Source organism: Camelus ferus, chromosome 9, assembly GCF_009834535.1.
Source record: "Camelus ferus isolate YT-003-E chromosome 9, BCGSAC_Cfer_1.0, whole genome shotgun sequence".
Lineage (NCBI taxonomy): Eukaryota > Metazoa > Chordata > Mammalia > Artiodactyla > Camelidae > Camelus > Camelus ferus.
In genome coordinates this window covers 43,788,742-43,811,923 of record NC_045704.1, presented here as the reverse complement: position 1 = coordinate 43,811,923, position 23,182 = coordinate 43,788,742, and the positions used below count along the sequence as shown (strand labels likewise).

The 23,182-nt window shown below is 54.4% G+C and overlaps 4 protein-coding genes across 8 annotated transcripts; 2 read left to right on the top strand and 2 right to left on the bottom strand.

Annotated features, from left to right (window-relative positions):
* Positions 1 to 5: 5 nt before the first annotated feature.
* On the bottom strand, positions 6 to 2,217 carry TMEM208 (transmembrane protein 208). 2 transcript variants are annotated; one of them, XM_006180628.3, is made up of 6 exons: positions 2,081 to 2,217; positions 1,299 to 1,394; positions 861 to 920; positions 645 to 781; positions 394 to 478; positions 6 to 293 (listed from the first exon to the last, which is right to left on the bottom strand). In XM_006180628.3, the coding sequence occupies exons 1-6, from the start codon at positions 2,084 to 2,086 to the stop codon at positions 156 to 158; spliced, it is 522 nt and encodes a 173-aa protein (XP_006180690.1). In that variant the 5' UTR covers positions 2,087 to 2,217; the 3' UTR covers positions 6 to 155. The 2 variants fall into 2 exon arrangements, with proteins under 2 accessions (XP_006180690.1, XP_014411302.1); XM_014555816.2 differs by lacking the exon at positions 2,081 to 2,217 and adding an exon at positions 1,490 to 2,040.
* Positions 2,081 to 14,307, top strand: LOC116665783. Its single transcript, XM_032486546.1, has 2 exons — positions 2,081 to 2,333; positions 13,558 to 14,307. Exons 1-2 carry the CDS (start codon positions 2,085 to 2,087, stop codon positions 14,278 to 14,280), a joined length of 972 nt encoding a protein of 323 aa, XP_032342437.1. The 5' UTR covers positions 2,081 to 2,084; the 3' UTR covers positions 14,281 to 14,307.
* On the bottom strand, positions 3,446 to 23,119 carry ELMO3 (engulfment and cell motility 3). 4 transcript variants are annotated; one of them, XR_004322457.1, is made up of 22 exons: positions 22,779 to 23,119; positions 22,611 to 22,651; positions 22,434 to 22,506; positions 22,178 to 22,228; positions 21,820 to 21,989; positions 21,635 to 21,734; positions 21,393 to 21,544; positions 21,234 to 21,312; positions 21,056 to 21,106; positions 20,848 to 20,970; positions 20,624 to 20,755; positions 20,418 to 20,519; positions 20,208 to 20,316; positions 19,961 to 20,097; positions 19,697 to 19,860; positions 19,479 to 19,591; positions 19,279 to 19,383; positions 19,093 to 19,175; positions 18,931 to 19,017; positions 12,009 to 12,196; positions 5,179 to 5,290; positions 3,446 to 3,579 (listed from the first exon to the last, which is right to left on the bottom strand). XR_004322457.1 is itself a non-coding variant. In XM_032486525.1 (21 exons), exons 1-21 carry the CDS (start codon positions 22,854 to 22,856, stop codon positions 5,236 to 5,238), a joined length of 2,193 nt encoding a protein of 730 aa, XP_032342416.1. In that variant the 5' UTR covers positions 22,857 to 23,119; the 3' UTR covers positions 5,029 to 5,235. The 4 variants fall into 4 exon arrangements, 3 of the variants coding, with proteins under 3 accessions (XP_032342416.1, XP_032342417.1, XP_032342418.1); XM_032486525.1 differs by lacking the exon at positions 3,446 to 3,579 and having other exon boundaries at positions 5,029 to 5,290; XM_032486526.1 differs by lacking the exons at positions 3,446 to 3,579; positions 5,179 to 5,290; positions 12,009 to 12,196 and adding an exon at positions 18,185 to 18,843.
* LRRC29 (leucine rich repeat containing 29) lies at positions 14,340 to 17,279 on the top strand. The gene is given in 5 exon segments (XM_032486547.1): positions 14,340 to 14,402; positions 14,404 to 14,496; positions 16,007 to 16,150; positions 16,347 to 16,564; positions 16,650 to 17,279. Coding segments are annotated over 5 exon segments (687 nt in total). The 3' UTR covers positions 16,819 to 17,279.
* Positions 23,120 to 23,182: the final 63 nt, after the last annotated feature.

Sequence of the window (23,182 nt, the reverse complement as noted above, 5' to 3'; positions counted from 1 at the left end):
AGCCATTAGCCACATTCTGAGCCATTTATTCAACAATCCTATACTTTAGATTGCTTTTAGCCCCTGGACTAAGCCCTCATTGCTCCTGACATGGGGGCCATGCAGCCTGATAGAGCCACCCAGGGCCCAGAAGCCTGTGGCCACAATGTCAGTGGCTATAAACGCTTCATCTGCCGCCGCTCCTGTCGGCGCTGCCGTTTCTCGTTGTGCTCTGGCACTGGGGCGCCACTGTCTGCTGTGAACCAAGGGCCCAGTACATTCACCCACAGGAGGTAAAGGGCTCTGCCTGGCGCCTAGGAGAGAAAAGGGTAGCCTGAAGCCAGGTGCAGGAAATGAAAGAAGAGAAGGGTTAGATGCCCCAGCTCCTCCTTGGGAGGCCCACAACCCACATACCAGAAGCCAGAAGGACCAGATGTAGAGGGAGAAGCAGCTGAGCACCTGCACGATGGCTGTCAGTAGGATCACATCCTTAAGGTGCCTATAGATAGAAGGGAGGCTGCAGGGGCCAAAAATAGTAGACAGGCCCCCGTTCAACTCTTTTCCACCCTCTTCAAGTTGCAGGCAACTGTGGGTATTGGGCTATCTGGGCCCCAGCACCCTAGCCCTGGGGCCGCTCACCTGGGCTGGCAGCGGGGGACACTCACTCTGCCATGCCCTGCTCCATGTTGAGATCCATTCCACCATCCATCAGGGCCCCATCCTCAGAGAAGGCTGCCCTTGCCATTGAGCTCATAGAGTGGTAGCTGGCCCCATAAACTGCCAGACTAAAGGCCAGGGCCATCTGCAGACCAAGAATGGGGGTGTCAAAGGCCAGTTACTGACCCTGTGCTTATCCACTTCCCAGGATTGGGGACACTTACCCAGGCCCAAAATGAAGCAGATGAGTAGAAGAAGACCAGGGTCACAAGACAGTAAATAGCCTGTAAGCAGACACAGAATCAGGCTGGGATCAAAGGCTTACTAAACCATGGGACTTCTTCAACTCTGACCAAGATATTAGATCAGGCTATGGAAAGACAAGTTGTTTCTTATATAGAGTTGGGGGAAGAAGGGGTCTGCTCCCTGAGTATCCAGACTCCCCTCTGACACGTTAAGCCAAGAAAGAAGCCCCTCTATATTTGGGATGGGAAGGGTTTTGACTATTCAGCACTTTCTCTGCCAGGATCCTTTCTCATTTCTTTTTAATTGGAGTTTTCTTCTGAAGCCGTGGCTATCACATACCACCACAACTCCACCCTACCAGAGCTGAGAACTGGGGGGCCTTGGGTGGGGAGAGAAGCAAGGAGGCAGGCACTTACATTGGCCCCCAGTATGATCCGCAAGTAGAACTTCAGGGTCTCTTTGTTCTCTTCAAATATCTGCTTCTTCCCTCTCGTGCCCACTTTGCCCTTGGGCTGCAGAGAGATGGTGAGATGCTGTCAGAACCCTCCTTAGCCAGGGTCTTCCTTATCCTCCCTACCATTCTGGTTAGCTAGAGTTCCAACTGTACCTTAGCCAGGTCCCCGTGGCACTCAGACCTAGCACAGTTCTTGGGATGTCCACCCCTCCTCCAATCCAACCTGCTTAGGGCCGACACCATCTTTCTAGCACAGAAATGACTGCCTCCTGCTCAGGCTGTGAACAATCCAACATTAGGCTGATTATCTCCTGGATCCTCTAATAAGGTCCAGTTTGGGGCTAACAAGCCCTTCGAGGGGATTCCTGAGTGGGGCTGAATGGTAATCCTTTCTGGTCTCTGTCAGAGTAGACCAGATCTGCGCTGACGCCTACCCCACCTCAGGCTCCTCAGATCTCTGGCTATCCCTTACACTGTCTGGTACTGTCGCCCAGCGCCCCTCAGGCTACTCAGATCTCCGCCCAGTCCTGGTACTGACACTGACGCCCACCCCTCTCCAGCACCAGCTCTCCAGCTACGCCTCTCCACTCCCCACCTAGCTCTAGTACGGTCCGGCCACTGGATGGCACCCCTCTCCGGCAGACCCACTTTCCTTGATGTCCTTCCTCTGTTTTCAGTCTCCCGGCCCCGGGAGCTCTTTGCCGATGCGGACTCCGCCCTACCCGCCCTACCCAACCTCCTTACCGCCATGATGCGACTCAAATACCCAGCCGAGGAAAGAAGAGAGAGCGACCGAAACCGCAGTCAGTTAGGTACCACATCGGCAGCACAGACACTTCCGGTGCAGACCCAAATCGTCAGCAACTGGGACGGAAATGAAGGGTTCACTTCCTTCCCAAGCTCCGCCTACCAGAATCGGTGGGACTACACTTCCCAGAAAGCTTTGCGCGGGGGCGGAGGCGGCAGGGATGCGATGGCGGAGTCGCTGCCCCTGGAGGTGAGAGGAGGTCGCCCTCAGGCCTAGCTCGGGACAGGCCCAACCTCGGGGTCCCGGGCTGTGGGGAGGGGCTGTCAGACAGCTCGCCCGGCCTCGCCCATCTGGCGGAAACCACCCGCCCGGGAGACCCCAGGACCTGCATGCAGGCTATGGGTAATGGCCCCACTTTTGGGCCACTCCATCCCCTTAGCTTGGGGGACCATCCTCTCCTTCCCCATTGGCCCCAAGAGATGGTTGCTCTGTCACCTCAGCGAGAACAGGGCCTCTGCCTAGCCCCCTTCTCTTGAGATGGCCGCCCCTCCCCCTCAGTTCTGGAAGATGTCCGCTCCATCCCATCATCTCCGCAGGGTAACCGATCTTACCCCTACTGGCCCCTTGGGATGGTCGTTCCATTCCTTTCCCGAGAGAGGCTGCCCCCTCCCCTGGCGGTGGGAGACAGACATCCCTCTCCCATCAACTCCAGGCATGATCTCTGGGTTCCTTCACCAAAGACAAGCCTGCTCCCCATTCCCTTGGCCCCTGATGATGGGGCCTACCACCTTATCTCCCATGGGGTGCTTGCTCCCTCTCCTTAGCCTGGGGCAAGACCTCTCTGCCACCATTGGCCAGAGAGAGATAACAGGTTTTGTCCCCAGTGGCCTCTTGAGATGGCCTCTCCATCCCTTTTGCCCACAGAGTTGGCAGCCCTCTCCCACTGCCCATGGGAGACAGGTCACCCTTTCCCTATTGGCTCTTGGAATAGTGCTCCTTCCCTTTAGCAAAAACAGCACTGCTCCCACCTGGATGAACCCCCTGCGATGGCATCCTTTCCCTCTTTGGTCCCAGAGGATATCTGTTCCATCTTCATAGATCTGAGATGACCAGTCATATCTCCAATAGCTCTTTGGGATGGGGTTCATGGGATGGCCACTCCATCCTCATCACTGCCTGTTCTGGTCCTCTAGAAAGGCCTCCCCACTTCTCAGCTCAAAGAATCATGTTTTCTTCCCTCAGTGAGGACAGGTTTATGCCCTCCCTTTGCTCCTTTGGTTAGCTGCTGAGCCCCAGAAGACAGGATGGCCACTATCTTATCTCTGCTCAGACAGGTTTTCCTACCTTCCCCTGGGGATAGAGGCTTGGTCAGTCTCAGTCGCCATCTGTGTTCTCTTCCCCATGCCTAGCCTCCCTGGTCCAGAGGCTGTTCTCCTCAGTCATTCTCCTCTCAGTAATGATCTTCTTTATCTTCTGACTACTTCCTTGTGCAAAGCTTTGGTGAAAATAGAAATAGAGGACTTTGGTGAAAGTAGAGCTAAAGGACTGTCCATCATTAATTCGATCCAGTAAGTATTGGCTGAGTACCTTCTGTGTACTAGGGATCAGAGAAGGGAAGAAGAGATGAGAATGGACTGGTGAGGTCAAGATTAAAGAAAGGCATTCCAGGAAAAAGGTCCACATAGGCAAAAGGAAACAGACATGCTGTGTTTGTAGGACAGTGAGGAGACTGTCTTGTGGAAGCTCTGGGATTGAGGGTACAATCAGACATGGAGACCTGGCAGTGCTGACCTGGGAGCAAAGATTTTGTCTTGAGGGTACTGGGGAACCCTGATGGTTTTCATTAGGAGTGCACTGAGACTGAAAGCTGTCTTTTAGGGAAATTAACCATGTTGCAGTGTGCAGAATGGTTAGTAAGGTTGAGCCTGGAGGCAGGGAGATTGTGGAAAGAATTCAGGTCTGGGGTGATGAAGATCTGGGCTACTAAGTGGTAAGGTTTCAAAGGTAGAAATATTATTAACAGCAACCTAGCAACCACTTACGGAACATCTACGTGTCAAGCATATCATGTCTATTAAATATACACGTATATATCATATCTATTACATATATATTATATACAATATAATATATATACACACATATTTTACAGGTGTGCAAACTGATGTTCAGAGTGGTCAGGTACCCTGTCTGAGGTGACACAGGTCACACAGCTGGGAAGTAGTAGAGCTGAGATTTGAATGAGTCTAAGTTAGCCTGGCCTAAAGCCTATGCCTTACACCTGTGTCTGAGAGCAAGGGACAGAATCTTTAGGCGAGATGCACTGTTGGCACTGAAGCTCAGGGGCTGGAAAGCTGGGAGGAGGGGCTGCTTTGGACTGAGGTTGAGATGAAGGTGAGGGTAAAACATTTGGATGAAGGATCCTGTGGACAGTTGGCAAATACTAGACTAGCACATGTATGATAAAACAATATGGCGATATTGAATTGTTGGTTATTTCTACAGAGGTAACTGTTAAAGCCATGCAAATGAATTTACTGTCCTAGAAAGTAAACAGATTGAAAAATCCAGGTTTGAGCCCTGGGAGCCACAGAAGAATCCAGAAACAGGGTAAATGGAGGGGTGAGTCGAACCCTAGAAAACACAGTGACACAGGCATCAAGGAGGGAAGATTCCAGAAAAAAAAAAAACATAGTTAATATCAGATCATTCCTGGTCTCACAGGCAACTCCATTCCCTAGTCCCTACTAGGGCCTCCAACCCCCATCCACCCCCAGTCTCATGGAGCTTAGGTGGAGTGAGGGCCAGAGCCTCCCAGACTGGGTTTGGCTGAGATCATATCTTAACAGCCAGCTGAGAAGGTGAGTTGGCAGTGAAGAAGGTGGGAAAAGATTACAGTCCCATTGTAGCTTCCTAAAGATCATAGAAGGAGCACCTGACTTACTATGTTCTAGATCCTACTCAAGACACTCTACCATGTTATTTAATTGTCAGAATAACCCATTTAAACCTCACTACAATTGCCATTTTACAGACAAGGAAAACAAGGCTCAGAGAGGTCAGTTGACAGAATAAGGATTTGAACTAGGTTTACCTGGTCCCAATGCCCGGGCTGTTTTTATATCAAATTGAGCAGGAGGTTTGATTTTTATCAGTCAGTACAAGCCTGGATCCAGACAGTGCTCAGGAAAGATTTCACCTGGAGGCTAGAGACGGGAAGTGAAGACTCCATGAAGCTTAGGATCCAAGATGAACTAGAAGCCAGTGCTCTTAACCCCTCTACCTACTGTGTTATCAGCTGGAGAAGGTTCCACAGGCCCCCAGCTCTAACAGCCCCCAATGCCCTGTCTTTTTCCCTCAGATACTCACATATATTCTGAGCTTCCTGCCTCTGTCAGATCAGAAAGAGGCCTCCCTCGTGAGTCAGGCTTGGTACTGTGCAGCCCAGAATGCCTTTCGGGAGGTAAGGCACCCACCCTCACTTGGCCCATTCTCAGTTGTCTCACTTCAGCTTGCTCATGACCCTGCTCATACATCATCCATCCATTCATCCCTGTGTATATATTCATATATACTTGGCTCTGGGTACAGTTCTGGGACTCTACAGATGAATAAAACATATCCTTTCCTCTAAGGAGCTCATAGTCCAGTGCAGGAGAAAGATAAATATGTGAGTGATCATACATCGTGTGCTCAATGCTCACACTGGAATGAAGGGTGCAGTGGGGACATTTGGAAGAAGAACATCGGAAGGAGACTGGCAGCACCAGGGAAGGCTTCCTGAAGGCACAGGATGAGGAAAAAGGTTGGTCTTCCAGGACTAATAACAGCACAGGTGAAGGCACTAAGGTGTAAAATAGTTCTGGAAACAACCAGCCAAGTTCCCTATGACTAGAACTTAGATGTGCGTGGATGAAGTGCCAGGAGAAAGAGGTCAGATAGCAAGTTGGCAGATGTGCCCCGCCAGCAGCATTGCTGGGGCTTTCTCCTGATTCCCATCATGGGGCCTTTAAAGGAATGTTACCATGGAGAGTGCCATGGGGTCACTTGTGTCTTAGAACTCTATCTTCAGTGCAGCGTGGACTGGAGAGGGCAAGTCGGAGCGTAGGGAGACAGCCCACTAGGAGGTGAATGACAGCTGAGCTGCTCTGAAAGGGGAGCAGTGATGGCTCTTTAATTTTGACTTTGATTATAACTGAGGTTGAACAGTTTTCTCATTAGCCTACCATTTATATTTCCCTCTTTTGTTTGTGTTCTTTGTCCATTTAACTATTGGGGTCTTAGTATTTTTCTTATCCATTTGTATGAACTTTTTATACATTAAAGAGATTAATTTCTTTTACCTATTTATTGAAATACAGTCCCAGTATGTTTGCCTTTTAATTTGATTTGTAGCTATCTGTTTGTTTATGAGATTCAGAGGTTAAATTGCTAGATTGTTGATTCTGAACATCCTTTTCTTTCTTATTTCTTCCATTGCTTTTTTTTTTTTTTTTTGGTAGGGGGTAAATAATTAGATTTATTTATTTAATGGAGGTGCTGGGGTTGAACCCCGGACATCATGCTAGGCATGTGATCTACCACTGAGCTATCCCCTCTGGTTCTTCCACTGCTTTTTAACTTAGAGATCCCTTGTCTCTTCAGAGATCTGATATGTGTGTATATATATATATATATATGTATATATATATATATACACACACATGCATATTTTCCTTTTTTAATTAGAATTTATTTCTTTGAGCAGTTTTAGGTTCACAGCAAAATTATTTCTTCTGTTTTTTGGTTTAAATTTTTATATTAATTTTTTATTGGTGAAATTTATTTTGATATATGCTCTAAGGTAAAAAGCTAAATTGTTTAGTTTTCAAATAGCCCAAATACCATTTATGTATAATCTTCCCTTTCCCTTCTGAGTTGGAAGTCTCCTCATATATTAAGTGTGTGTATGTGTATAAGTAGGGCCTTTTGTCAAGTTATGTATCCAGTGTCATTGAGCTTTGTGTCTAAAGGAATTTGATTTGGCTTGTTGAAAATATGAAGTATGAGACATCTAAATGGCGAGTCCAGTTGGTAGTTGGATTTCTGGGAGAGGAATTCAAGAGAAAGGTTTGGGTAATAAATATAGATGTGACTGTCATTAAAGAATAGGTGGAAGTTTAAGGCATGGATCTAAGTCACTTCCCCATGGAGGCCATGAAGAGCCGTGAAGAGCTGGCCACAGAGAATGCCCCAGGGAGGACACCAGTCCAAAGATGTGGAAAGGAGGAGGGGCCTACAGAGGGGGCTGAGGAGATCCTAGAAAGAAGAGAGCACAAAAGTCAAAGGTGAAGAGCATTTCAAGTATTGAGTGGATGTCAACAGTGTCAAATCCCACAAAGAATCCAGAAAATAACAGATAGTGTCCATGGTGTTTGACATCCAGGGAGGTCACCAACAGCTTCAGCAACATTTAGTATCTGGGCAGAAAAAGCCAGCTGGGCTGAGGAGTGAATGAGAAGAAATTCAGTGTAGAGAGGGACTTCATTTGCAAGAAATTTCCCCATGGAAGAAAGGAAATAAATAGAATGTAATGAGAGGTTGAGGTGGGACTGATAAAAGGATTTTCACTGGGAGAGGTCTCTACTGTGTTTATGTGCTGAAGGAGTCACTAGACGATGGGTGAATATAGGGAGGAGAGAGGTCAGGAATGGTGGACACCTGAGGTGGCCGCAGAGACAAGCTTCAGCGTTCAAAGCTCAGTCTTGGGTAAGATGGAGAGGATGTCACCTCTTAGGAATCAGAGGGGTAGGGTTGGCCATGTGAAGCCATTTGCTGAGGAAGTTCCTTAAAGGCTAGAGGGCTTTTTGCTTGTTGAATTTTGAGGCCAAATTATCTTAGGGGAGTAAGTAGAGAGGTAGAGGCCAGGGCCTCAGCAGAGAGGCTTGGAATATTCACACTGCAGAAGAAAGACAGAAAGTTACCAGAGACACACAAAGAGGCCTCACTCGCTCATGGTGACGCTGCCTGTCTGTGCCCAGCACTGTGCTGGGCCCTGGGGGTGCAAGGCTGGGGTGGACACAGCACTCAGAAGTTGGTAGTGAGAGGGAGACAGCACAAGTCAAAAGGAGGGGCTAGGGTGCTGCACTCAAACTCTTATGAGGCACACCAGGGATGCAGAGAAGATTCAGACAGGACTTCATGGAGAAGGGGATGCCTGGGCTGAATCTCAAGCAGGGAATAAATATTTGCTAAACAGACAAATAGGAGTAGGTGAGGGGTCAGGACCCAGCCCCCAAGAAAAACAGGATAAAACAGCTGAATCGAGGCACTGGAGCATGAGACAATGGTCAGAAGTTGGCATTCCCAGAGATGGCGTGGGGAGCAGGTGTGCGAGAGCTGGGACTGAAGAAGTAGGCAGGGGTCTGACATAGAAGGGCTCGAGTGCTAGCCAGGAAGCTCAGTCTCTATCCTGTGCAGTGCAAACCAACAAAGGCCCTGAAAAGCATGGTCAGTTTGCCTCTGGTGAGGATCACCCTGGTGACAATACCAAGGATAAGACTGGAGCCAGAGAGACTGGAGGCCAGGACCCTGATCAGGAGGAAACTGCTGTAATATATTTCTGACAGATAATAAAGGCAGGACTAAGGCAGAATAGTGAGGGGGGAGCAGAGAGACATATTACAATGTATCGAGGAGAAGGAATGGAAGGGACTTTGGTCACTGCAGATGTGAGGGAGGAGGAGTCTAGGATAACTTGCAGATTTCTGACTAAGTGATTTGGTAGAGGGCACGGAGAGTTTAGGAGAAGGGCCCGAGTCCAGAGATAAGACAGTGAATTCAGATCTGGGCATGCTGCATCCTTGTATTTAGAGAGAGGTCAATCAGGGCCTGTTTCCCAGGGCCCACGACTAAGGAAGAAGATGTGGACCACAAATAAATTAGTTAGGATGGGATGAAATGCAGTCTGCCAGGGTGTACGTGGAGGTAAACTCTGTGTGTGTCTGTGTGTGTGTGTGTCTGTGTGTGTGTGTCTGTGTGTGTGTGGTGGAGTGGAACAAACCATGGAGAATTCACTGGTCTATGGACTGGGCTATTCTTTGGTGACCATGAAAGAGGCTGATGGGGAACAGGCTAGAAGATAGGAGAGCCAAGAGGGCAGCATCTCAGAACCCCCAGTGGGAGACAGCATCAGGGGGAGACTGATGGCATGGCAGAGAGGACACTTGTGGAAGGTCTGCAGAGGAGACCCCAGATGTTGATGATCTTGCCAGAGGGGAGCTGTTGCTGAGAATGAGTGATTCTGTTGGGGACAGTGGTGAAAGGGTAAGTGGGCAAAGCCATGGTAAATAAGTGGCCACAGTGGGTGTGGGCACCTGAATGCTTCCAAGAAGTGAGACAGTAGATGGGAGGGTGTGAGAGGTGAGAAGAGTGGGTGCAGGATCAAGGGGGGCTTTTTGTTAAGACTAGGGTGTTCATGGACTCTGAGGAAGTTGCCATGGAAAGGCAGAGACTGAAGGGTTCTCAAAGGAGAAGGTGGGGAACAGGCTCAGCAGGCCAGGAGAAGGGGGTCACCTTGAACCCAAGAGCAGGGGACAGAAGAAGGTTAGGATGGGTCCCGTCAGGGGTGGGCCGGAGTATATGAACAGGGAAAGGGGAGGGTCTTCCCCCTCTAAAAACTTTGGTTGCTTTTTGAAACTGAACAGGTAATCTCTGAGAAGGCTGGAGTTGGGGAGGGGGTTGCTGCAGTAGCATCAGGGGCTGAGAAGATGGTGGGCTGAAGAGAAGTCTTAGGGGAACGAGAAGAGTGCAGGGAGGTGGCGAGGAGGCGGGAGGGGGGAGGCCAGTGCTGACAGTGCAGGAAGAGGGGAGACCACGGCCTCCTGGGGCAGAATCCTGTATCCCCAGCACACACCCAGAGGAGGCAGTGGTCTCATCATCTCTGGCTGGGCAGGGAGCAAGGAGAAAGGGCATAGCAGCATGACAGGGGCAGGACCACGAGGGCCCTGAGGAGAGGTGATGAGGAGAGAGGCCTCCTGGAGTCCAGCAAAGAAGGAAACGGTGGAAGAAGCAAAGTGGCCAGTCAGGCTCTGGGGATTCAGGTGAGATTGGAATAGGAGTAAGGGAGTGAGGAAAAGGAGGAGGCAGGGCCAGAGTTTGGGATTGTAGAGTCTACCATTTTAACACTGGGGCTGCCCCAGCTAAATATGAGCTCCAGACAGAACATTGACAATGACCTATTTATTGCCTCTGCAAAACTCAGCCCTGAGGCTGGGAGCTCTGGGAATCCAGGCCAAAGACATCTGGGCATCTAGGGACCTGCTGACATCACACTACCACCATGTCCCAGAGAGCAATCTGCAGAACCCTATGTGGGCAGGTTGATAAGGAGGTCATGCCCTGGTGAGTAGTTGCTACAGAAGATTCTGGCTCACCAAGGCCAAGCTGGGGCCTGTGGCTCACCAGGCCAGGCTAGGATGCTGGACTCAGTGAATTCTTATTCTCTCTGACCTGCCCCCACTTAATTTCAATTTTTCTCAAATAAGAAGGTAGACAAAGGTGGCACCCTGACATACACCCGGGCTCTGTCCATTCTTGGGGGCGCCCTGCTTGCCTGCCATTGGACTGGTTACTGCAGAGAATTCAGGATGACTCAGTTCCTGCCCTCTTCTGACTTCTACCTGAGGTGTCTATAAAGCCTCTGGAAATGACCCCTGAGGTCTGATTCTTCTATATACTGCCAGGGTTTATATTTTCTCAAAGGCCTTCTGGAAAACATGCGTGTTAACTTTAGATACCTGTGCCAGCAGACAGGAGGGCCATATCTCTATCAGATGGCTTTCCAAGCCTGCACACAGGCCTATAGTTTCAGCTCTGGACTTTGGGAGGTATGACATTAGAGTCCTGGCCTCTCATAGTCAAGGGACATGTGTTGCTTTTAGCAGACTTCGGGCATTTTCCAAATGATTTCCCATTTACTCTTAAGGTGTCATCATTGGGAAAGGAGGAGACCAGGGGGCTAGTTGGATCCTGTGTGGATGGTGTTAGTTGGCCCCTGTGTGGAAGCTGGAGCAGGTACCCAGGCCTCCCTTGAGCCTCTAGAAGCATCTTCCTAGGGGCTGGGAAGAAGAACTTGCCTACAGTGGAACCAAAGACCAGAACCCAGAAGCCTGCTGCTTCTGCCAGCTGCTCTGTCCCCACAGATGATAAATATCCCTAACAGGCTGCTCCTGGGCTCCTGTATTTGAGTCCAGGGTAAACCACCTGAGTGATGGCTTAGAGGCTGCCTCCTCCCCATCAAGGAAAACGGTGGGGAGCAGGGAGGTGGTCTCAAATCTCACCCTCACTCATAGCTAGATGTCCTTTAGGCCAGGCCCTGCCCCTTTCTCAGGTAGCTTTTGTGTCCACCTGCCAGCCCTGTATTTAGACCCTGGGCTGTTCGTCTGCCTTGTTCCCAGGAAGGCAGTTGAAGAGGGGAGAACATTCCTGGCAGCGGAGACTCAGGAAGACAGGGAAAGAAGGAAGACTGAAGGCTGCTGGAGCGGGGCCTGTGGGGGTGGCATGTGACTGGTGGGGGCAGTGCTGCCTTGGCAACCAGCACTGCTCTGCACTCCCCAGCCATAGTTCACTTGTTCGTCAGATTGGCTCATCTGTCATGCAGGGCTTTGAAATGGCTGAAAGCATGCTTTACCTTTCCTTTCTAAAACCTTTCCTCCCTGATTTTTTCAGTACCCTCCCCACCCTCACACCCTGGGATCTTCCCCAGTTCTCCTTCAATCAGAGACAGACCCAGGTCCTCAAGAGTCCTCACTACCCCACGTCTCCCAGTGTCCACGATGGAGTCTGTGGGAGTGCACCTCTCATCCATAATGACCATGAGGTCTGAAATGGGAACCGGGTTTGACCCCCTGATCCCCGTGAAATTGGCCAGGAGCCCTCTCTTACCACATGCTCCTTCCCGTCATGACAGCTGTAAGCAGCTGCTTCTCTCTCTGGAGAAGCCAGGCTAGGTTCTCCCCACCTGGAAATGAGTTCCACGTGTCTTCTTGGGAGGATTCTGTTGATAAGTATCTTGCGGGAGTGCAAACCAGGCATCGTTTCTGCCTTTCTGGTGGTTCCCTTTTGATGATATTCTGTGGGGAACAAGCAGGGAATGTCAGCTTGTCCTTGTGGTTACTCACAAGACAGGTTTTTTGGGGAGTTTGCTTGTGAAAACAAGAGCTTTTGCATACCACTTGCCTGCAACCTGGGCATCTGACAGGGGTAGAGAGACAGGGCTAGGATTTTAGAAGCCAAGCCCTCTTCTCCCTTCCCCCACAGACCTGTTCCACCCTTTCCTGTACCTACTCTCCTTTGGCTCCCTCTGGCACAAAATCAGGGAAGGTTCTAGGAGAACAGCTCCCTCACTGGGGGTTCCCCAAACTCCTACACAAGCCAGCTTATTCCCACAGTGGCTTAGCCCTGAGTTTGCCTATTGGCCCCACCCCATGCTGACTGTGTGCTCCCCACACTCACTCCCCTGTTGCTCTAAGGCAGGGCCAGCTCAACTTCCTCCCTGCCTCTGAGATTTATTCTGAGCTCCTGCTCACAGAAAGTGGATGCTTCTCTCTCTTTACCTGGACAGATAAGACAGACCCTCCAGAGATGAGCCGCAGGGAACACAAACACATCTTTAACTCCAGAGCCCGCAGGGCCCACACACGTGAGCGCGCGTGCACCCACGCATGCGCACATCTCGCACGCACGTGCACGCGCATATTTTCAGTTACACACAAAACCCGTTTTTGCAAACATTCATGTGGCTGAGACACTGAGGCCACCAGGGGACCTAGGCCTCACTGCCTGCCCCAGATCTCTAGCACCTTGGCCACGGAGGATTCTGGTGACACCTGTGTTGCTTCTTCCAGCCTTCAGCTGTTCTGAGGGCTATTTATATGTTCTCGAGAAAGTAGGGGCGGCTAGTTGCTTGGCTAATGCCAAGCTGAGGCCCTGGATTGGGAGCTGAGTCCACGGGTCTCAGGGCCACCTTCTGAAAGTCACAAAGCTTGGGGTCCAGCACACTTCGTCCTCCTGCTCCCTGGGGGCTTCGCTGGGTCTCCTCCAGGCCACCCTCCAGCCCTCCTATACCCAGCAAGAATGCCAAGTCCCCGCTCTGACCCAGCCCCTCCCTCGGCAGGCATTCAGTCCCATCCATCACTAACCTTCCTGCCCTCCCCTCATAGTCATCCCTTTTGAGCCCCAGTGTGACCTCGTCCCACCTCCCACTTCCATCAGCACCTTCTCAACCACACAAGACACCACACACCACAGTGGGTCCCTATTGTAGAAGGGCCCTTCTCTGACCTGCCCTCAAACTCTAGCCAGCAAATGGCCACCAGACCTAATGCCCAGCACACTCTGAGGCCAAAGGGCTAACCCCAGGCCCAATGCTGCTTCTTAGACCAACGTGTGGTACAACATCCCTGTGTCCTCTGCCTCCCTTCCGGCCATCAAGAGCCTGGGTCTCAGGGGCATCTCCTGCATCAGCCTGACCATCCTGGATGGCTCGCCGGCTTCACACCGGGTGCTGAAGTCTGTTGCCTACCACACGGGCCCACACCTGCAGAGTTTGTGCCTCAGTGGGGGCAGCCCCACAGAGGCCCCCTTTGTGGCCCTGATCCTGGGCTGCCCGGCCCTGCGTATCCTTGACCTCAGTGGCTGCAACAGTCTCTTCACATCGAGCATGCTGCTAGCTCAGCCTGAGACAGCACAGAGGGTCCAGCAGGCACTGAGTGGCCTCTGTGAGTTCAACCTGGCTAGCCTGCAGGACCTGGCTGATCTCAGCTTCAACCGTCTCAGTAGCTGTGCCCCCAGCCTGGAGCGCCTCTCTTTGGCCTACTGCCACCTCACCTTCGAGCAAGGCCCAGCCAGGGGCTCCATCGGCCCCCAGGACTCCTCCCCCTCCCAACTCTCCTTTCACAACCGGCTGCGATTTGTGAAGGAGCGGGCTGGTAGGCTGTGCGCCCTGGACCTGAGTGGCACTGGCTTGCCACCCGAGGCCCTGCAGGCCCTGGGCCAGGTGGCCGGGCTGCAGCTGCAGGAGATGAGCTTGCACAGCTGCCAGGACCTCTCCACAGAGGCTGTGGCCGCTCTTTGCTACCAACAACCAGGCCTTACCTCCTTGGACCTCAGTGGCTGCTCAGAACTGTCTGATGGGGTGCTCTTGGCTGTGAGCTGAGGCCTGCAGCACCTGCAGCACCTGAGCCTGAGGAAGCTGCAGCAGCTCACAGACGCAGGATGCTCAGCCCTAGGGGGACTGCGGGAGCTGCAGAGCCTCAACATGGCCGAGCGCTGCCAGGTGAGAGGGCGGGAACTGGCCCAGGCGCTGGGCTCGGTGCAAGGAGCTCCACCCCCATTGGCCTCCCTCAGCCTGGCCTACTGCTCCTCACTCAAGGTGAGCATCCCATCCCCTTCGTTCCTTCCCCACCAGGGCTAAGGGCTGGGGTGACTGGGAATGTGGCATCAGGGAGGTGCCCAGTGTTCATGTCCAAGTGGTAGTAGTAGAACTGAACTGGGGACATAGTCTGGAAGGGGAAAGGAGCCTAGATAGACAGTGCTGCCGCCAACACTCCTCCCTGCAGCCCCGACGGTGGGTCCAGGTAGAGGGAGGTCCAAGAGATCAGGGTGGTCCAGCCCCCAAGGTGGCACACGCCTCACAAGCCAAGTGCTTAGTGACCACTGCAGTCTTTGGAGGAGCTCTGGGGGCAGGTGTTCTGGAAGCCGGAAAGGCTGGTAGAAGGGGTGACAGAACCCAGTCCTGCGGGGAAGGGGCACTGAGGTTCCACCGAAGTGGTTGCTCTGGCAGGGTCCGAGGGAGGTAATGTGATGTGGGAGCAGAAGGGTCATTTCTTGGCTGAAGCCAGTTTCTTCAGTAGGACTCAGCCCTGCCCCTCTGGGTGGTGTCCCTGTCTTGGCAATGTCAGTCTCTCCCTCGTTAGCTGATTATTCCTTCAGTCTAGCACTGTGCCCAGGGCATTCCTAACCTGAAAACCATCTCAGCCTTTTTCCCCCACAGGCGCCTCTCTTCCTCTGCCCTATTCCATCTTCACTGCTTCACTGCTGTGTGTCTCTTAGCTGCTCTCTCTGGGGCCCCACATTCTCATGTCTCTGCATCTCTCTACAAACCAGCTTCCTCTATTCTGCACTTAATTCCTGCTCCCCCTACCTAACCCCAGCTGCTCCTGGCAGGTGGCAGCCCTACCTGGTCTGTGACCTCACAGTTCTAGCAGGAGCATGTCTGACTGGCTCAGCTAGGATCAGATGTCTGCCACTGGTGCTGGGAGCATAGGCAAGGGGAATACCACAGGAATTTTCACCTGCATCCTTCCTGCCCCAGCCAATTTGTCCTTCTCCTGGTGTTGCATCTCTAGAACCCACCTCATCCATCTACACTGACTTTCACCAGCACCAGAACATTGTTGCTTCCTTCGAAGGACCCTGTGGTAGCTCCCTATTGTCTGTGGGGCTGGAACCCTGGGCAGAACCCTCCTAGTGATCCCTGCCAAGCCTGGTGACACAGGCACACCTCTCCACTGCCCTCTTCCTTTTCCACTTCCCTCCTAGGACGCCTCAGTGTTCTCCCTGATCCCCGTGCTGAGCCCAAGCCTTAGGGTGCTAGACTTATCCTCCTGTGTGGCCCTCACCAACCAAACCATGCAAGCCATCTGCACCTATCTTACCCACCTCTCAGTCCTGCGTCTGGCCTGGTGCAAGGAGCTCCATGACTGGGGGCTTCTGGGGCTGAGGGAACTAAGTGAGGAGGCTTTGAAAGAGCCCAGGTGAGGGACCCTGGATGTCAGGGTGGGTGGGGCGTTCTCTGCCCTCTTACCCCTCCTAAGTCTCTCTCTGGGAACATTTGAGGGTCAAACTCAGGAGGAACCTGAGGCAGGGGCTTCTTCCCACAGCCACACCGAGAGCTGGAGCATCAGGCCTCCAGCCCCAAGAACCCTTCTCCCCAGCCACAGGACCCCTCCCTGCTCACGTGGCAGGCCCTGCGGGAGTTGGACCTCACAGCCTGCAGCAAGCTGACTGATGCCAGTTTGACCAAGGTGTGGGGCTGGGGGCTGGAGCCTGGGGGCTGGAGCCAGGGGCCTGGGCCAACCCACTTTTTGCTTAGAAAAACTTCCTTTCTTATGGGCTTCTGCTGCTTTGGCCATTCCTCTGGCTGGGGGCAGAGGAAGTTGGAAGGGCCCTAGACCTGGGCTCCAGTGCACATTACCCTCCACCCCACCCCCATCCTTACAGGTGCTCCAGTTCCCCCAGCTGAGGCAGTTGTCACTGAGCCTGTTGCCCGCACTTACAGGCAAGGGCTTGGTGGCTGTGGCCAGGGGTTGTCCCAGCCTGGAGTGCTTGGCGCTGAGTCACTGCAGCCTCCTCAATGACAAGGGCTGGGCCCAGGCAGCCAGCTCCTGGCCAAGGCTGCAGCATCTCAACCTGTCCAGCTGCAGTCGGCTTACAGAGCAGTGAGTGTGTCCAGTGTTGCCACAGTGCAGGGGTTTGGCTGGGGCCCATGCTGAGTTGGGCACTCATCTAGTGGCCTCCCTGCAGAACACTGGATACCACTGGGCAGGCGTGCAAGCAGCTCCAGACGTTAGATGTGGCCATGTGTCCTGGCATCGGCATGGCTTCTGTCAGGTGCTTCCAAGCCCAACTGCCCCAGGTGACCTGTGTGCAGTCCCGCTTCGTGGGGGGTGCTGACCTGACCCTAACGCTCTGAGGCCAGGTCAGTAACCAGCCCTGCAGCTCAGCCTCCGTCACCTCCAGAGTCCTCAGCCCTGGCCTCTTGACCTAGAGTTTGACTCAGTGCCTTCTGTCTCCTTCTGCTACATGCCCCAGAGCCCCTTCCCCTTTTCTAGGACTAGGGGTGGGACTAATCCAGGGCAGCCCAAGGGGCTTCCTGCCCTACTCTGCCCCACAGCCCAGCAGGAACCTTTTCCAGCTACATGTCATGGTCACAGACCCCTGGAAATGGCAGCTCCTGCTCTCCTGTCCAGGGCTGGGTTCAGAGGCCAGGGTTACAGGTGGGCTGGGGAGGAGTAGACCTTCTGCCTCTTGCCCTGTCCACTTCTCACACTAAGGCCTGTGCCCACCTTGTTCCCTACAGGAGCTCTCCCAGCCCGCTGCCAGCACTGAGCTTTAGCAGTCTTTGTTGTATGCCCAACAAGATTAAAAAATTCCAGATCTTACCTCCTTGTTTGAAGTTCTCAGACTCTAGGGTCCCTCCCCTCCCCACCTCAGTTGAAACAGCCCAGCCCAGCCCACAGACAATGTGTAGGAAACACCAGAGGGACAGACAACTTCCTCTTACCCCTGGCCCAAAGCCCTGCAGGTGCCCCCAGTGGGTCTTAGCTTCTTCCCCAGAGACTCCAGAGGCCTTTCCCCGGCATGAGCCCCAGGACATGGCCTGTAGCAAAGGCACATCTGTGTGCACTTGTCCCAGCCAGACCCCAAGAGCATGGTGACTAAGGATGCCTGAGTCAGTGAGGCTGTCCTCTGGAAAAGAACAAGAAAGAGGCCAGCATCTCTGGGTAGAAAGAGTCATTAGAGGACATCTAGTCCATTCTCCTGAACAGTGCTGGTGACTTCTCAAACAGCTCTGAGAAACAGTCTGTCTTCCATGCATCCACCCATGCTTTGTTCATCTATCAGTTCACTAGTTCTAGGACAGCTAACTGGGCTGCCTGAGTACCTGCAGGCACTGTGCTTTATGTGGGGAGTCAGAGCTGCTGAAGCTCTCCCAGCCCTAAGGCCAGTTGGGGAAGCATATCAGCCAACAGGCAGGGCCAGTGCAGTGTGTAGGGTGTGCACAAATAAAGAAACAAGCTCCTGGGACTAGGAACCCAGGGGAGCAATGAACTTAGCTTAGGAGGTCAAGGAAGACTCAGGTGAGTTTAAAAAGTGGAGGAAAGGAAGGGGACAATGAAGCAGAAGGGACCAGGGAGGTGCGTGTGGACAGGCCAGAGCTGGCACTGGGGGTAGGGGTGGTCCCACCCTCTTGCGAGGGAGCATGCCAGCTTGGACCAAGCACTGAGAACCCTGCAAGCCACAGGCACTCTGTCGGACGGGCTAAACCACAACATGTCTGCAACCCATCTCAACTCTGTTTAATTATGGTACCATGACCATTATCCCAAGGACAATAGAGAGACACTGGCAGCCCCAGACCCACTTTGGCTGGTGCCACCAGACTGCAGGGCTAGCACTGAGGAAAGCTGAGGACTCATCTTGGGGAAGGGTAAGAGGGCCAGCCTGTCCCCACTCTTTCAGAACACCCGCCCCTCAACTGTAGCTGCCCAGGTTTGTGGCCCTAAGCTGCGGCCCTGGTCTGATGCCCCCATCTTCTATGCCAGCTATATTTGAAGGCAAGTGTGGCCTGCAGGGTTCAGAGCTGGCTTGACACATATCCAACAGCCAAGCAGGCTTTATTTCTGCTGCAGCATCTGCTGGTCAGGGTGTCTGTGCTTCTCCACCCACCACCCTTTGTGGCTACCACAGTAGCAACAGCTGTGGCCCTTGAACAGCTTCACTGTCAGGGTTCAGCAATGCTGCAGTCATAGCAGAAGTTGAAGTTGGTGGGGGGTGGGGGGATGGGGGGTGGCTGCTCAGGGATGGGCACGTTCTCCAGTTCCAACAACCGCAGCTTGGTTTCCATGGTCAGCAGCTGTTCCAGGTCCAGCCGTGTCTGCTCACTGCCCATGGGACTGCCCAGCAGGGCACTCAGCCCATCTGTCCACAGGTGGAACTGGGGATGGGGCCAGCTCCATGAGGGCCTACCCGTCTCTTCCCCTACCCATCTGCCCAACTCTGCTCAACCTGCCCAGACACTCACCTCCCGTTTGGATGGGGCAATGAAGTTGAGGTAGGCCTCCTCCTCCCCGTGGTCATAGCTGATTGAGAAAGCTAACTCACAAAAGTCCTAAGGAAGCAAGGAAGGCAGAAGCACTGAGCAGGGGGCAGGCGGGAAGGAGCCCCTGGCCCCCACTGCACTCACCTTGTTCTGCTTCCCTGAGCCCTTCTCCCGGACATGGGGGCAGTCCTTGCCTGTCAGTAGTGCCCTGATGTCGGCCACGGGGACTGCAGGAAGATGGTTGGGCTGACCACTGGGACCCCAGGCGGTCCCGGAACATGGGGTGGTCTGGGGAAAGCAGGTGTCTGACCCCCAACCTGCCCTCCTTACGCTGCTCAGGCAGGCTCTCCGGGACCGGGGGGCCAGAACCCTCCTCCACATCCCCATACTGCAGCACCTTGTGGTTGGGGGACAGGCAGCAGAACCACAGCTTGTCTGTGGGCAGAAAGGGGCAGAGGTAAGGAGTGATGAGAGGGACACTCCCTGACCCCAACCCAGCCTCCCTCTACACCCCCTGCCCACGTAATGACCCTGGCGCCGCCGGCTGCTGATCTTGCGGAAGAGTGTCCCCTCGCAGAGGCGGAGCAAACGCTGCTGGCGGATCAGGCCCATGAGCTCTGGCTTCAGCTTCTCCCGCAGCTCCCTGGGTGAGAGGAGGGGGCTCACTGACCAGGACTGACCTGGGCAAGGCCCATGGGGCAGCAGGGAAGGCGGGGGCAAGGATTGGGACCCATCCCCACCAACTCACAGAATGGGAGGGGCCAGTGTGCCTTCCTGATGCAGCCGCTCGGTCTGCCGCAACCGCAGCACCTCCCCATAGGTGAGCGTGTTCACCTTGGTTCGGAAGAGCTCTAGGGAGCTGGGCTTCAGGGCCAGCGTGCGGGCCAGCTGCTCCCGCACCACTTGCATGACCTGGGGCCACCCCAAGCTCAGCTCAAGGCCTGAGCTCTGGGCCTCGACCCAGAACAGCCCCCTGCCCTGGCCCAGGGCTCTCTGCTCCCATCCTACGCACCTTGTCAAAGTCCTCCTGAGTGGCCCGCATCTCCTTCCAGGTCTTATTCAGCAGCTGGATGCTCACACAGAAGAGCTCATGGAAGCTCTGGTCTTGACTGAAGAACATGGGTGAAAAGTCCTGGGCTGTTTCGGAGCCTGGAGTGGGGGGGCAGGAGGGGCTCAGGGAGAAAGTGTGTGCAGCCCCTGGCCCTCTCTGCCCTTCCGTCCCCCGTTCCTAGACACGCTGTGCCCTGAGCACCACTCACAGGGCTCTCCGACACGGAGCAGCTCACACAGCAGCACAGTCAGCTGGATGCTGCTCCGGGCAAAGGGGCACTCATGCTTGTCCTCACGGCTGCTGTTCTCCAACACAAACTGGGTGATGGGAACACAGAATTGGGTGAGGAATCATGACAGCCCATGGAGATCCTGCTTAGGTGGCTTCCTGCTATATCCCACCCCGCCCAGTCACTGACCCGGCTGTAGGCACTGGGTGCATGTCTGGAAAAGTAGAGCATGTTGTCCAGGGCCAGCAGGCCAGGGGGCACGCGCTCCAGGTCCTGCGCAGGGTTGCTGTTCTAGGGGAAGGGGGACAAGCCACTCAGGAAGGGCTCCCAGCCCTCTGGAATAACAGCAGTCTCAGGCTGAGGTGGGGGTGTGGAGCTTTGTAGGGATCACTCACAGAGAAGCCCAGTTTGCGGAACTCGCGGGCACAGAGGGAACGACGACGGTCAGCACTCAGCCCAGCACCCAGGGGCTCCCCCTCTGGCTCAAAAGCAGCCTGGCACAGGGCTTGTAGCTGCTCCCGCTGCTCCTGGGGTCATTGTTGGAGGGGTGTCAAGACTGAAGAGTCAAAGCCAAGCTCCAGCCATCCCCAGCCTTGTGCATCCCAGAGGTTTGTGCTACCTGGCTGTAGGGGTCCAGTGGCATGCGCATGCGTGGTTCCAGCAGCCCAAGTGTAAGGGCCTGCAGTATGTACAAGTGGTGAGCCATCTCGTCGCCCAGTGGCGCTGCACTGTGGATGATGTTCTAGAGAACAGGCAGTCCGTGGATGTGAGTGTGGGCTCAGGAGGAGAGGAGTTGGGAGGGGTCTGCCTGGTCTGGTCCTTCCTACCTTGTAGATGAACTGGCGAAGGTTTCTCTGCCACAGGTAGTCAAGCATGTGCTGAGGTGGGTGGGAAGGGGGACTTAGGTGATTTAGCCCCACCATGAGCATGCACCCTGTACGCCTAGGGTGGAGCACAGCACCCACCAGTTCCTGCCCCCTATCCAGCCACTGGATGGACACCTACCTTACGTTCAGCAGGGCTGGCTCCCTGCAGCAAAGCTGTCAGCAGTGCCATGGCCTTGGTTTGCAGCTGCTGGTTCATCCTGGGGCAAGAAGAGGGCTCAACCAGCCATCTGGGGTCCAGCCACACTCCCCTCATCTGAATCCCAACCCAGACACTTACACCTGTAGGTGCACCAGCAGCCTATCCAATGGCACCTCGCTCTTGACCAGCTGGCCCAGGGCAGGGCTGCTCAAGGTCACACTCTCCAGCAACCCCAGGGCCAAGGGCTGCACAGATGCATCCATCAGGTTCATGTTCACGTAGCACACCACCTGTAAGAGAAGCAGGAGTTGTCACCACCTCATCACCATGGAAGGTTAGACCCTGACACCACCCCTCTGCCCCTAGAAACTCCTACCCACCTTCCTAACAAAGGGGATGCTGAGCGTCTCCCAGGACACCACGCCATGCTCCATGAGCTCCAAAAAGGCTCTCAGTGCGAGGGCCAGCACCTCCCCTAGGCTGGAGGGACATGTGAGGCTGAGCAGGGCTACACCAGGACCCCCAGCCCCATCGTGTCCACCACCCACCACAGCCCTGTGCTCACTCGTCCCCATCCTCAATGATGGTGCCTAGTCTCTGAAGCCCATCACGGCTGATAACCTCCTGGGCAAAGGTCATGTCTGGGGCCAACAGGACGAGGTGCCGCAGGGCTTCCCGGCGCCCTTCACGACTCTCGCTCTGCAGCCCACCCAACAGCCGCTCAGCCTCAAGGTCCTGGCAGGATTGGGAGCAAGAGCAGAGGTGAGGAGGTAAGGAGTGGGGACTGGAAATGTGTCCACTAGGTGGGGCACTGCTGGCCTGGAGCTGGGGCTGGGGCCTCCAGACCTGGGGCAGAGGCGCAGGTGGGCAGAAAAGAGGAGAGGGGAAGGGAGTGAGGGCAGGGTCGGTGGGGGGAGCATTACTGGAGCAGTGCTGAGGCACAAGATGCTGCCATTCTTGATCTCCATGCGGTTCTGGAAAAGGTGGCCAAAAATGGAGAGAAGTCAGGAAGAGCTCTGAGGATTGGTTAATTGGGTTGTCAACCAGGGAAGATTTGGGAGTCAGTAAAAGAAAGATCAGGTTCCAGACAGTGGGATGATGAGTCTGAGGAGTCAGGGCCAGGTGGGTTAGAAGGGGTCATACGGTGGAATATGGGGCCAAGGAGGAGAGGGGACTCACATTCTCAGTGATGTATCTCCTGTGCCCATCAGCAAACTGGAGGGCATAGCGCTCAGAGTGAAGCAGGCTCCACCTGTGGGCAGCAGAGACTCAGTGAGCTGGTTGGGGGGGATCTTCTCCCTCCTGCCCCCATTCCACCCACCACCCCCACCCCCGCGCCTGGGAGGCCACACTCACGCGTCGCACACCTCCTTCAGCACAGCAGCCAGGGGTTTTGCCTGCAAGTGGAGCGGTCACTCAACAGGGAGGGAGTGGGGAGGAGCCTGGGGGAGGGGGAGGGTGGTCTGTTGGAGGGGAAAGGGGCGACCCGGAGGTGGGTGGTAGGGTGAATGGAGGCCAGGTGACCTGGTCCAGCTGGATGAGCTGCGGGATGGCGTCACGCATCTGGACGGCGATCTTCACCACATTCCGCGGGGGCGCCATGCCAATCAGAGAGGTGAGGGCCTCTGTACTCCAGACGTGCAACTTCCCGCGGAGGGCACGCCTGGTCTGAGGCCCCTGAAGACGAAGGTGTTCCTCTGTCCGAGGTTTGGTTCCTGTGGCCCGCGCTCAAAGCCCAGGTTCCCACTCCTGACAAGGCGCCGCGGCCTTCCCAAGGGAGCCAGAGCAGAGGCTAGTTCCGGGTTGGAGTCCGGGGTAGGAGGGTAGGGTTGGACGGCGCCTGCCCTGCCCCGCCCCACAGAGGCGGCCCTGCCCCGCCCCAAGGTGCGGCAGGTGGTGGTGGGGAGGGCGGGCTGTCAGCATCGCCA

Bases quoted from the DNA above. Each gene is read 5' to 3' on its own strand.
- ELMO3 (XM_032486525.1), bottom strand. From the start codon at position 22,856: ATGGCGCCCCCGCGGAATGTGGTGAAGATCGCCGTCCAGATGCGTGAC. The intron at 21,990-22,177 runs GTAATGCTCCCC...CAATCCTGCCAG, and splicing joins TGTGCCTCAGCACTGCTCCA to GACCTTGAGGCTGAGCGGCT. The intron at 19,861-19,960 runs GTGCGTAGGATG...GGGTGGCCCCAG, and splicing joins CTCAGGAGGACTTTGACAAG to GTCATGCAAGTGGTGCGGGA.
- TMEM208 (XM_014555816.2), bottom strand. From the start codon at position 1,579: ATGGTGTCGGCCCTAAGCAGGTTGGATTGGAGGAGGGGTGGACATCCC. The intron at 782-860 runs GTAAGTGTCCCC...CTTGGTCTGCAG, and splicing joins CTGCTTCATTTTGGGCCTGG to ATGGCCCTGGCCTTTAGTCT. The intron at 479-644 runs GTGAGTGTCCCC...TTCTATCTATAG, and splicing joins ATGGAGCAGGGCATGGCAGA to GCACCTTAAGGATGTGATCC.
- LOC116665783 (XM_032486546.1), top strand. From the start codon at position 2,085: ATGATGCGACTCAAATACCCAGCCGAGGAAAGAAGAGAGAGCGACCGA. The intron at 2,334-13,557 runs GTGAGAGGAGGT...CCGGCCATCAAG, and splicing joins CGGAGTCGCTGCCCCTGGAG to AGCCTGGGTCTCAGGGGCAT.